Source organism: Megalopta genalis, chromosome 7, assembly GCF_051020955.1.
Source record: "Megalopta genalis isolate 19385.01 chromosome 7, iyMegGena1_principal, whole genome shotgun sequence".
In the NCBI taxonomy this organism is placed as follows: Eukaryota; Metazoa; Arthropoda; class Insecta; order Hymenoptera; family Halictidae; genus Megalopta; species Megalopta genalis.
In genome coordinates, this window is record NC_135019.1 from 10,299,397 (window position 1) to 10,311,164 (window position 11,768).

Consider the following 11,768-nt stretch of genomic DNA (forward strand, 5'->3'; position numbering starts at 1 on the left):
GCATATGTTACAAGAAAATGAACAAAACGTAGCAAACGTAAAAGCTTTCAGCTTTAAAATGAGTCCAGATTCATTGTTGTGCGACCCTTTCTTACAAAATTATAACCATTTAAATATCGACAATTTGTCTGAAATCGGAAATTTAGTAGACTCGCCGAAGCCACTGTCTATTAAATTAAATAGTCCGGGTACTTTTTATGAGGATATTACATCAAAGAGGAAGTTATCCGTGCGACGCGTGTCGGCGAATCGCGGCTCGTAAATCTTATCTGACTGGGCATCGTGATCCGTCGCGGGCCGGGTCGGGCCCTAAGCGACCGGGCCCGGAAATCTGATCGTTTTCCGCGTAGGTAAGCGTAACGATCGCCAACGCTCTGTTTATCTTCCAGGTCTGCGGAGCGAAGAAGGTTCGTGGCGAGACCTCCTAACGACTGATTTCGCAGGGGCCCTGCCGGTGATAAATTCGTGGCGCGATCATTCCTCACTGGGGAAACGCCGTTTTGCGCCCACTTGTCTAACATTATATTTCGAGCTGCGGCCCATATACGGCCCAGCATCGGCCGTGAAACAGTAAAATTCTATCTGGCTACCCGACCGTCACGTGGGCGTTTACACGCAACAGCTTCATTGTTTCACCAAGCAATAACTGTAACACGTTTCCCCTGTTTATCTTCGGCTATTCCGCTCGCGCAGAAGACGTATCGATTTGCGCTTCTGAATCGCCCTCGGATAAAACTATCTCGTGAACCGGCATCGTTTGCTGCCTACCGAGCTGATAAAGCACGCAAAACAGCCTTAAATGCAGCGGCCAGACTTCGGGTATGGGAAAAAACTATGTTATTCGCTGGACCAATAAGTAACCCGCTATCTCCCATTATATCGGTGCTGCCTATGCGGTGGATTCGAAGGTGAGGTGAAGGTTTACCGATGGAGGAGATTGGTACTTTTTACGTGGCTGTTCAACAACTTTTGACTCTGAAAATACGCTGTGATTTTTGCATGCGTGCAGGAGATTCTCATTATAGTTTTAATACAGTGAATGGGGTCACCTTGAATACTCATTGTTCCTAATGTGACGATAAAAGTTCTCAGTAGATTATTTTAGTAAAAAATGTGCCTTTGGAGAAATCTTCCCTCCATGATACTGCGTTTTGGTAACGAGGACGAAAATAAAATAGTTGTCACTGTTGTACTTCTGAACATCACACACTCTCGGAAATGAAATATAGATTTTTATTACAGTTCTCTGCACAGTATAAAACGATATCATTGAACAATTACGTCCTAGGTGCTCCATACGCATCTGGCATTCTCTCTATGTTGTATCTGTGTTGGTGAACGAACATTATAGGCACTCCGGGAATTTTTCTTATCCGCCTTTTCAAGTCTTTGTCGTTTGTAGCCACGATGTAACACTTGTGCTGAAATATTGTGTCAGGTGTTTAAGTACTGGTGATAATCTTTCTATTTGTACTAATAGATATGCTTACCTGAGTCACTCTGTTAACTATACAATCATCTGCGTAAGTTCCTGTGTGTATGCAGTTTAATCTTTCAAATCTAGGATCCTTTATAATTTTCAATGCTATTTTATACTTTGATCCAAGCTTTTCCAATTCACCTATCACGCAATCTGTTATATATGGTATACACTTCGCATACAGACATTGCATCATACTTTCTATAACATCTAATTTATTTTTAATTGAGAAATTAATGAAGTTCGTGTCTATTAATATATGATATGGGGGACCCAATTGTGTGTTATATTGAAAGAACAACGCCGAAGACTGCTGAGGCCTGTGAAAATGTTTCAATTATAATTAACGAACAGAAAGTATTGGGCACTTAACGATACGTACACTTCTTTTATTTTCAGCTTAGTTGGATCCTCCTTCTTAGGTTTCATTAATCCTATCCTTTTTGCAGGCTTTCTGTAAACGAAGAATTAACATTTTGTAACAAGTTTATAAACGATTCTCTTTGATCAAACATTTTTTGTAACTAGAAAATTCACTTACATTCTAGCGTCATTTAGATTTATCATCTTCTTCATTTGTGCAAATTTCTGCATAACAACTTTTCGAGTCTTCTTATTCTTCCCCTGTGAAAAAACAAAGTAATGAAAATGTGTGTGTCAGTCATGTTATGTAGTAAATCTAGAAATAGTTATCAGAGATCTTCGAAAAAATAACCTAGAAAACATAATTTACATACTTTGACGTAAGAATATTTTACCGTCCAACGCCATTGAATTTATAAGATCCTAAAGTATAAATTTATAGAGTTCTAAAAGTACTTACCATTGTTGTTTGATATTTAAAACGCTTTAATATTAATCTAGCAATGTACACACGCTCCCGACAAGTAATCTGTCAAAATATATAAAATATTTTCTGACCATGTGCGCATGTGGTATCACACTTTTATCAGCGCCGCCAATCGCATACTATCTGTACTAGAAGATGACAATAAAATATGATACATACGCATGCATATTTAATTGCATATTATTCATATGCAATATATTTACATTTTATTTATTGAATTCTCTTGAATTGATATCATGTTTTAAGAATCATTAGTTTCAATCATTTTAATTAATATATATATGTACATATATCATACTCGACGTGTATATTTTCCTATTCTATCCAGATTCAGGACTTTTCGAAAGTACATATAACGCCATCTACGACAAAACATCCAAGCTCAAGTTACTCTTATTGTAAACAGAGCATAAATAAGAACACATATACATATGCATATGCAAATGACACGTGTAATGTGTACATAACTACAGAATGCTCTAATTTACTTTAAAACTTTCCAGTCGAGCTTGAATAATGAGTTCTGATTTTAAATACACGGCTTTGGTAACAGGATTCGGTCCATTTAGTGGTCATGATGTTAACGCAAGCTGGGAAGCTGTAAAAGAATTAAAGAAACTATCTGACACTTCGAAAGAACTGAAAAATGTCAAACTGATCATTAAGGAGATTCCAGTTTCCTATGACGACGTATCTGCTTATCTGTCCAAGCTCATAGAAGACTACAATCCAACGGTAATGTTCTTATGTTTCTACAAAATTTGAATTACATATACCATTTGAAATATGAATAGTTTTCTCTTCTAGGTAATTCTGAATGTAGGTGTATCTAGTTTAGCAAAATGTTTAACATTAGAATGTTGTGCTCGCAGTTGTGGCTATGTAAGGCCAGACATATATAATAAATGTCCAGATGAAAGTACTATTACATCTGAGATTTTTAAAACTAATATCGATGTCCATGAAGTTTGTAAAATAATTAATGAAAGCTCAGAAGAAACAAAATGTAGTGCATGCATTTCGGACAATGCAGGCCAGTTTCTATGCGAATATATATTTTACAAATCTCTGCAAATGAAATCTCTGAAAGTACTATTTGTTCATGTTCCAGACTTGAATGTTTATTCAAGTGCTCAAACTGCAAGAGGTTTGTATCACATTTTGTGTTGCATGATTAAGGGTGTTGGATATCTGGAATCAAATGTTACTGAGGAACAAGAAAACCAGTATATTAAAAACAGTGTATGAAATGTCTTTTTAATAAAAATTAATAACTATTAAAAATCTTATTATTTTCTTCTCTATGATCCTCCATGTTGGAATCTTGTACGTTCCGGTGGTATATTATACCTCAGTTCAAGAAATTCTGGTTTCCTTATCATAGATGCTACATGACCCATTTGAATTGTACAGTCAGGATTTAAATTCGGAGGCAGTTGTGTGCATTCTCTTTCCAAGATGCATGCCAATCCTTCCAAAAGTTCCACAAAACCCATAGATGCAGCTGCTCTGCGCAATCTGTTGACTTCCTATATCAAAATATATGCATTAGAAACTATAATATTTCATTGTAAAACAGATAAGATCAATTTTAAAAATATTATATATTTACCTTATAAAAGTTTTGTGTCTTCTCCGGCAATTTTCTTGCGTGTCTCAAAATTTTCTGTATATCAGACTGTAATCCAACCTGACGAATCCAGGAAGGTGCATTCTGTGTGTAGCTTCGTTTTTCATTTGGTCTAACTGGAAAACTAGCAGCATTTCCTTTAACTGGATCAACTGGCCCTAAATTGTTGAAACAGCCTAACCAGGGTACAACATCTAGACCTGGCTCTAATACTGTTAACATTAAATTTGACTTCTTTTTTGTATCAGCCCATGAGTATATAAAGCCGTACCATTCATTGCTCAACAAACAGAGTGCTACCATATTTTCGACCTACAAACAATGCATCTTAAATCACTGATATACAAATTCCATAATTTCTTAGAGTACTACCTTCAATGCTCCATGCAATAACACACAAAAGGATGGTATTTTTCCCTCATCGCCATTCTCATCTGTGTCTGAATCTTCTTCTAAAGATATACCTTGCATACTTGGACTTTTTTCTGTAGCTAATGGTAAAACTAAATGCCTGGATATTGCACTGGGGCTTCCAACATCTGCTACAGATATAAATCCACAGATTTCTATGGTCTTTGATATCATCAAACCAGATACTAATTCAAAATCTGTTTTCTTGGTATAGGGCTAAAACATACAAATGCAAGATTAGAATTTAACGTTTACATTCATTTCTTGAATTCTGTACTGCTTACCATTGGTGCAGGTGATAAAAAAATACATGAACCTAAATTGCCACATTTTAAGTACCCTTGGAAAGAAATATAATTAGTTTCAGCTAATTTTTGGAAACATGTTGTAACTGATTGCTTCGAGAGTGGTGATTCTGGTACAAGTACTACGCTATCACCACCAGCCAATTCAACTAGTCTTTGATAAAGTGGCAAACCCACGTGCAAACCAGCATCTGTCCATGTAAAAAATTGAAGAATGTTATTTAATATAGTCAATGATTTAGTTGATTCGCCATATATGCAGTTTATGTATATACCTTGTTGTGGCGCAATGCATACGATACTTAACTTTCCTGGATATGGAAAAGGTAATGGAAATGGATTTACATCTCTGGTTATATTTAAAGAATTCAGAGAATCACCTAATGACATTGGACCAACTCCAGGATTACCATCCGTAATTAAAACTACCTGACAGGCTGTGGTATTACCCCACTCTGCCATAATAACATTGTTAACTCCGTGAAGAGCAGTCTCAATGCACGTCTTGTCACATTCTTCTATATTTTGTAGTTTAGCACGTATACTATCATAGTCACGCGTGAAAGGGCAAATGACTTCGTACAAAGAAGAAAACACAACCTAAAAAGAAAAGAAACAATGCATTGAATTGTAGATAACAATGGAGTAATATATACATATGCTAAACTGCACTTACTAAAGATACAAATTCCAGCTTCGAATTTACTTGTAGATAATGTAATAATGCATTTATTCCGTGTATAGCTAGATGATGCCTTGTCAACTGTTCGTTTGGATTATTCTCACAAGTTACATTTCCTAATATTGGACGTCTCATTGACAGAGATACATCCAATGCTATAACTGTTGGCATTTTTTAATTTGAAATTTGAACATTCGCTTACATTCGCATATTCTATGAAAGTACTTTGTTCGTTTGTTAACTACGCTCTCAACTCTACTAAAACTTTTAGGTTAATAGTGTTTTCTATTTCTAATACGAGCTATAGAAATTAACTGGTACATACACGTTTCTTATTCATTTCAATTAACAAACACGTACATATTTTATATTCATTTTGATCTTATTTACTATTTTTCATATTTATCATACAAATGTTGTGACGTCTCCAGTAGATTACATATATATGTATAGATTATAATATGTGTATATATGTATATATATACTTCATGTGTGTACACACACACACGATTGAATAATAACATTAACATTGTGATTTTTACAAATTTATGAGTGGGAATTTTTACTAAAATGGAAGTGTACAACTACGGAATTCTATTAAAAACATTGATTACATTTTTTTAGTCACTTTCATTGTACAATGTATAATATGTACATATGCATAGAAGATGAAGTGTATATGTATGTAATTCTACGAAATAATCAGATATGTTAAACGTATTATGTTTCATAATGAAAATTTTAAGCACTATTAATTTAAATATAAAAAATATATAATTTTGTTAAACAATTTAATTTTATATACAAATAAATAAATTATAGATTTGTATATAATTGGATACGAAATGTATGTAAATGTATACATTGTAACATGTAGCTTGATAAATTGCATTGATATGTACTATCTATATATACATCATATTCATAAATATAAGAATAAAAATAGTATTAAGCTTAAGCATAGTAAATGCTTAAGCATGTATATTTAGTTGTCGGTTGTAATAACAAAATATAGAATATCTATTTTTTAATCTAAGAATAACATTTAGGAGAATATTAGAGAACTAAGTAACAATTGTTTATTTTTCTACGAAATAAAGATTATCGAAACACGTCATAAGATATCACTTATCGACATTTCGAAATTTTCTCATTTAAAATACATTACGTCTCATGCAGTTTCCCATAGTACCTCTGACAGATACGAATGCGTCATCAGCTGATTACGTACCACAGAAGTCGGAATAACAAATATTTTATTGTGATACGTTTTCGATGTCTTTGCTGCGTGTGTTCTTGACTCCGTTATAATACAGTCTATATAATTCGTTTAATTAATATTACAGTTTCATTGAAATTCAATGTTTAATTCTTATATATAGTTATTGGAATACCATGCGCGTGTGTTTGTTCATCTGTGCGATATTTTTATGTTGTGTTTCACCTGTCAGATTGTGGCATGCCAAAAATAAACAAATATCTCCAATTATATTCGGTAATCACTTTTTTATGATAGTTTAATAATTACAATAATTACACATTAATACAATTGCTACATAAATAGTTCCAGGTGATGGAGGCAGTCAGATTGAAGCTAAACTCAATAAAACATCCGTAGTGCATTATTTCTGTGGAAAAACTTCAAGTGATTACTTCAATATTTGGTTGAATTTAGAATTACTTGTACCAGTCATTATTGATTGTTGGGTAAATAGCATATGTATACTCTTTCAAGTGTCTGTTTATTCGTAATTTATAACAGGAATGTGGTTTCAGATTGATAATATGAAACTAATCTATGATAACGTAACAAGAACAACCAAAAATTCAGATGGTGTTGATATACGTGTACCAGGCTGGGGCGATCCATTTGCAGTTGAATACCTGGATCCTACTAAAGCTTCTCCCGGAGCTTATTTTAAAGATATCGGTAATCTATTAGTTAGCGAGCTTGGATATGTTAGAAATCAATCTATACGAGGAGCACCTTATGATTTTAGAAAAGGTCCTAGTACGTATAACTGAAAGATTATTTATTGAAATAAATTCAATGAATTTCATATAAAATTCTATAATTGTCTTTCCAAAAAATTTTTTTTAGATGAAAATGCTGAATTTTTTACTAAACTAAAAGATTTAATTGAACAGACATATAAAGCAAACCAACAGACTCCTGTAACATTGTTAGCACACAGCATGGGTGGACCAATGACACTTATTTTCTTACAACGTCAAAGTCAAGCATGGAAAGATAAATACATTAGTTCTTTAATTACACTTTCGGCTGCTTGGGGTGGTTCTGTCAAAGCCCTTAAAGTTTTTGCTGTTGGTAAGTAGTAAACAACATTTAAATTTAGATTTCTTAATTTTACTTTTAATTTTATATGTAACTGCAGGGGATGACTTGGGTGCATATCTTCTTCGTCAAAGTATCCTGAAAGATCAACAAATAACTAGTCCTAGTCTAGGTTGGTTATTACCATCAAAATTATTTTGGAAAGAAACAGAAGTGTTGGTGGAATCAAGTGAAAAAAACTACACATTGTCAACTTTAAAAGATTATTTAATGTAAAGTATGATGTATACAATCTGCACTCTTTTTTTAATAGTAAAAGTAACAACTACATATTTTTATTTCACAGAGACATAAATGTTCCAAACGGATGGGAGTTCAGGCAGGATAATGAAAAGTATCAACTAAACTTTGCACCTCCAGGAGTTGAACTATATTGTCTGTATGGAACTGGAATTGATACAGTACAAAAGTACATAATTGCATTATAATTCGATAATTTTACGTAATAATCTTTTTCATTGTCACATTTATACATAAATTACTTCTAGATTATACTATAAGCCTGGTACATCCATACAAGGCGTTCCACAATTACTTCCTGGTGATGGCGACGGCACTGTAAATCTAAGAAGTTTGGAAGCTTGTAAATATTGGCAGGATAAACAAAAGCAAAAGATCTATACCCAAGGTTTTCCTGGTGTAGACCATTCGGGTATTCTCAAAAATGTGAACGTTTTAAATTATATTAAAACTGTTTTAAAAGTATGAGAGTACCATCCAGGAAATTGTGCCTTTCCATTACCTAGAATTTAATTCTTGACATCAAGTGCTAGAAAAAGCAAGAGTTCTTCCACTTTTATGTATATAGGTGTAAAATTTTGTATTAAGTAAAATTTACTATGTGAACCTCGTAATATTTCTCCAAATCCTAGTTTTACCTGATTATAAGCAACCAGTCGTAGATAGCTAATCTAAATATTCTCTTTTGTAATTACACTAGCTTATTATTTTGTCATCCATACGTATGATGTATGATGCTATTAACATTACATGGCACAAATGATGTAAAATAAAAAACAAGAAATGTTTTTATTTTGTACAGCAATTTCCATAACTATTTTTCAAGTTCTTCTATGTTTTACTCATATTAGTGTGTCAGGTACAAATGTATTAAAAATACTCTCTATATTACTTATCTATTTAATGCAATATAATTTATATAAAATATTTACAATAGTGTTCAAAAAATTGTAATGCTCTTTGCAAACTTCATTCAGATTGTTTGCGAATACAAAATTACACCAAATAAAAGACATGAGTAGAGATATACATAAGAATAACTTAAATTGAAAAATTATGGTCATTTATTATTATCTGTTCTGCTGCTGCAGATTTGTTTATGTTTGCAAATATAAATGAGCATACTCATAGTTGCATCACAGATTGCAAAAACATATTTATAATCTAAGCCACAAGTATATTTATTATATTCTAAATCTCTTTTTATATCTCAAAATATACTTATTTCAGAAATATTCTTTTCCCATAAGTATATGTACTCTTTGTGTCTGTATAAATGTTTTATCTTCTTTTTAACACAGCGAATGTGTGCACGAAAAATTTCTCAGTTCTGAGGAAACAGCGCAAAAGACAGCATCGGAATGCTTTGCATACTTATTGTTCCACATAAAAAAACAAGTTTGCTTTCTTATCATGACGTATTGTGTGTCGATCAATTTATGCTATCGTTTCCAGATTAACAATGCATGATTACAATGAAATACTGTTTCAGAAATGCGCACACAATATTTGCTTAAATAATGCAGATTCATTTAATGTCAGTTGAGGCCAGAAGGAAATTTCAAAAGAGCATACGTTCCTAAAGCCAAAATCGTTGCTACTGTAATAGCTTTGTAATTTCTTATAATACGGAACGGAAATCGCAGTGTCGATTTTACAATTCTAAGCTGACGTTGCTTCTCCCTCTCTTGACGACTTGCTATCGCTTTTGCTTTCCATTCTTGCTCCTTACACTTTCTCTTTCGATCGTACTCTCTAACATCGTTAATTATAGATTCGGGGGGGTACTCACGATATAATTTCTTTGCTTTGACTAACAGCGTTTCATAAGGTAAATCGTCTGGCAACTACAAATAATAATTATTTTTATAAACTGTCGGTTCTGTAACGTAATTTTATTTGTACAGTCAAACTAAATCAATACTCACATTACACAACACTTGATGCGTATGACCCATGTCAGGAGTAGTATTAAAAATTTCGGTTGCTCGATGCGCTACGATTACGGTACTTAAATAAAGAGGCATCAATGGAGGACTGCCGAGAAAGTAATCGAACAATCTGTGTAATAATTTCCTATTCTCCGCGTATTTGTGTGCATACCATGTTGTATACTCAGCCAATGCGAAGTGCGGAAATAATTCTACGCTATGATATAAAACAGATTCGATAAATGCGAGAGAACTGCATTTAAATTACACAGAAATCTGCTGTTATACTAACTTCTCCAGATGTTCCAATAAGGAGGCATGTTCTCTTTCCAGCAGTGCAAATATGTAAAATAATTCTTGATTTACTTTCTCCATTGTTTTTTCCATAAATCTTTCCAGGAATTCTAACGAAATAGCCTCAAGCACATTCAAAGCCTTTTCTAAGCCCATAACAATTAAAACAGTTGCAGCTATGTCATTGTATCCCTGGTAATAACTAAGTACATATTATTTTACTTTATATTATTTGTATATTTACAAATAATCTTTTAACATGCAACCAGACAGCATCGAAACATAAAATGCTCTCTGATACAACAAACAAATAGATGATACTGACTTTAATGTAGAATGCCTATGAAGTACCCAACATATTAATTGTGTCAATTGTTCTTGAAAGGATTCTATCTCTGATTCTGTAGCACTCTGGGAAATGTGACTACCGCTACGGGCAACATCCTTTAATATTTGTTGATAGACTTCGTTCGGGACACGATCCTGTATCGTTTTTAATCCACTTATCGGTAAACTATTTTCTTCTGATAATCTTAGAAGTTGTGGCCACAGTACCCTTCTTACATCATCTATAGATCATCTTAATGATTTCAAGATTTAATTACGAGTTATGAAATTATTTTCAATAAGGAACCTGTAAGCCTAAGTTAAATACACTTTAGGCAAAGGATTGGTGTTTAATATATTTTTTTAAACCCCAATATATTCATATTTACTTTTTACAAAAATTTTATGATACATTTTACATAGAGGTTCCTTGTTGATAATAATGTATCATCGTATTAATAAAATACCATTAACAAGGCCCTCGCAACCAAGTGATCGAAGTTCTCCTAATGTCATGTCTGGATTAGCAATGCTTTCTCGTATGTCGTTTATCTTCATTCGTTCTGAATTGGTCAGGGGGTCTATATCACCAAAATCACCTTCTAATAAATCGCTATCGTCTTTGCAATTTAACACTCCGTTTTGTTTACCTGACAAACTAAAGTCCGCGATATCAGGTATTCGTGGTACAACATTATCACGCCATGCCCTCGTTGAATCAGGCATTTTAACGAGAGGCACGCTGCTTTCGGAAATCGCGTTTTTATTTTCCGTTTGATCGAAGTTCACTGTTTCAAATATATTTCTCCGTCTGACGTTCAGGTTATGCTCTTCAATAGATACTGCCACTTTCTTATATGTTTCTCGTTCACCTGAATCCAAAAACACTGTGTCTTCTTCGATCTCCATGCTTCTTGAAAGAACGAATTCATGCCAACAATTTGGCGATATGTTTCATATCACAACAAATTTACAAAAAACTCCCAGATTTTACGATCGAATGACAATCTGTCAAGAATGACATGAATTAATTACCATTCACAGTCCTCGAAATCGAATGGTTGTTTTTCTGACGTGGCATTTCGGCATGAACGAGACATGTACAAGAATTGGACCTAAAGCCTCATGGGCTTTCGTATACATATGTATATACTATGTTCACATGTATGTAACTGTTTTATCGATTAAAAAAAATAAGAATGTGATTGAAGTGACTCATAAAATTATTAGATAACTGTATCCAGGTTTAAAACTCTGAAAAA

General features: G+C 33.4%; 5 protein-coding genes across 7 annotated transcripts; 2 read left to right on the top strand and 3 right to left on the bottom strand.

The window, feature by feature from the left end:
* Nucleotides 1-1,215: 1,215 nt before the first annotated feature.
* On the bottom strand, nt 1,216-2,461 carry Bka (FCF1 rRNA-processing protein Bka). Its single transcript, XM_033485419.2, has 5 exons — nt 2,304-2,461; nt 2,022-2,104; nt 1,863-1,934; nt 1,491-1,800; nt 1,216-1,421 (listed from the first exon to the last, which is right to left on the bottom strand). Exons 1-5 carry the CDS (start codon nt 2,304-2,306, stop codon nt 1,278-1,280), a joined length of 612 nt encoding a protein of 203 aa, XP_033341310.2. The 5' UTR covers nt 2,307-2,461; the 3' UTR covers nt 1,216-1,277.
* A 289-nt stretch (nt 2,462-2,750) lies between these two features.
* On the top strand, nt 2,751-3,614 carry LOC117229169 (pyroglutamyl-peptidase 1). Of its 2 annotated transcripts, XM_033485418.2 has the most exons (3): nt 2,751-3,065; nt 3,138-3,363; nt 3,442-3,614. In XM_033485418.2, exons 1-3 carry the CDS (start codon nt 2,847-2,849, stop codon nt 3,576-3,578), a joined length of 582 nt encoding a protein of 193 aa, XP_033341309.1. In that variant the 5' UTR covers nt 2,751-2,846; the 3' UTR covers nt 3,579-3,614. The 2 variants fall into 2 exon arrangements, with proteins under 2 accessions (XP_033341309.1, XP_033341308.1); XM_033485417.2 differs by having other exon boundaries at nt 2,753-3,065; nt 3,138-3,614.
* Nucleotides 3,562-6,023, bottom strand: IntS14 (integrator complex subunit 14). The gene is made up of 6 exons (XM_033485415.2): nt 5,353-6,023; nt 4,952-5,276; nt 4,656-4,867; nt 4,333-4,587; nt 3,943-4,272; nt 3,562-3,859 (listed from the first exon to the last, which is right to left on the bottom strand). Exons 1-6 carry the CDS (start codon nt 5,527-5,529, stop codon nt 3,632-3,634), a joined length of 1,527 nt encoding a protein of 508 aa, XP_033341306.1. The 5' UTR covers nt 5,530-6,023; the 3' UTR covers nt 3,562-3,631.
* A 514-nt stretch (nt 6,024-6,537) lies between these two features.
* LOC117229137 (lysosomal phospholipase A and acyltransferase) lies at nt 6,538-8,560 on the top strand. Its single transcript, XM_033485355.2, has 7 exons — nt 6,538-6,853; nt 6,923-7,065; nt 7,135-7,369; nt 7,460-7,687; nt 7,755-7,926; nt 8,001-8,123; nt 8,203-8,560. The coding sequence occupies exons 1-7, from the start codon at nt 6,754-6,756 to the stop codon at nt 8,420-8,422; spliced, it is 1,221 nt and encodes a 406-aa protein (XP_033341246.1). The 5' UTR covers nt 6,538-6,753; the 3' UTR covers nt 8,423-8,560.
* Nucleotides 8,561-8,838: 278 nt separating this feature from the next.
* On the bottom strand, nt 8,839-11,599 carry LOC117229135 (TBC1 domain family member 20). Of its 2 annotated transcripts, XM_033485351.2 has the most exons (6): nt 11,157-11,599; nt 10,974-11,087; nt 10,505-10,748; nt 10,178-10,381; nt 9,883-10,102; nt 8,839-9,801 (listed from the first exon to the last, which is right to left on the bottom strand). In XM_033485351.2, exons 1-6 carry the CDS (start codon nt 11,413-11,415, stop codon nt 9,493-9,495), a joined length of 1,350 nt encoding a protein of 449 aa, XP_033341242.1. In that variant the 5' UTR covers nt 11,416-11,599; the 3' UTR covers nt 8,839-9,492. The 2 variants fall into 2 exon arrangements, with proteins under 2 accessions (XP_033341242.1, XP_033341241.1); XM_033485350.2 differs by having other exon boundaries at nt 10,974-11,598.
* Nucleotides 11,600-11,768: the final 169 nt, after the last annotated feature.

What these genes read in the sequence shown, in the direction of transcription:
- LOC117229169 (XM_033485417.2), top strand. Translation starts at nt 2,847, where the DNA reads ATGAGTTCTGATTTTAAATACACGGCTTTGGTAACAGGATTCGGTCCA. An exon ending in TAGAAGACTACAATCCAACG is followed by an intron (nt 3,066 to 3,137) that starts GTAATGTTCTTA and finishes TTTCTCTTCTAG; the next exon opens with GTAATTCTGAATGTAGGTGT.
- LOC117229135 (XM_033485350.2), bottom strand. Translation starts at nt 11,415, where the DNA reads ATGGAGATCGAAGAAGACACAGTGTTTTTGGATTCAGGTGAACGAGAA. An exon ending in TTATTGGAACATCTGGAGAA is followed by an intron (nt 10,103 to 10,177) that starts GTTAGTATAACA and finishes TTTATATCATAG; the next exon opens with CGTAGAATTATTTCCGCACT. An exon ending in CGCATCAAGTGTTGTGTAAT is followed by an intron (nt 9,802 to 9,882) that starts GTGAGTATTGAT and finishes TATTATTTGTAG; the next exon opens with TTGCCAGACGATTTACCTTA.
- Bka (XM_033485419.2), bottom strand. An exon ending in AAGCTGAAAATAAAAGAAGT is followed by an intron (nt 1,801 to 1,862) that starts GTACGTATCGTT and finishes ACATTTTCACAG; the next exon opens with GCCTCAGCAGTCTTCGGCGT. An exon ending in TAGTTAACAGAGTGACTCAG is followed by an intron (nt 1,422 to 1,490) that starts GTAAGCATATCT and finishes ACAATATTTCAG; the next exon opens with CACAAGTGTTACATCGTGGC.
- IntS14 (XM_033485415.2), bottom strand. Translation starts at nt 5,529, where the DNA reads ATGCCAACAGTTATAGCATTGGATGTATCTCTGTCAATGAGACGTCCA. An exon ending in TTTTATCACCTGCACCAATG is followed by an intron (nt 4,588 to 4,655) that starts GTAAGCAGTACA and finishes TGTATGTTTTAG; the next exon opens with CCCTATACCAAGAAAACAGA. An exon ending in TATTGCATGGAGCATTGAAG is followed by an intron (nt 4,273 to 4,332) that starts GTAGTACTCTAA and finishes CATTGTTTGTAG; the next exon opens with GTCGAAAATATGGTAGCACT.
- LOC117229137 (XM_033485355.2), top strand. Translation starts at nt 6,754, where the DNA reads ATGCGCGTGTGTTTGTTCATCTGTGCGATATTTTTATGTTGTGTTTCA. An exon ending in CCTTAAAGTTTTTGCTGTTG is followed by an intron (nt 7,688 to 7,754) that starts GTAAGTAGTAAA and finishes ATGTAACTGCAG; the next exon opens with GGGATGACTTGGGTGCATAT. An exon ending in GGAATTGATACAGTACAAAA is followed by an intron (nt 8,124 to 8,202) that starts GTACATAATTGC and finishes AATTACTTCTAG; the next exon opens with ATTATACTATAAGCCTGGTA.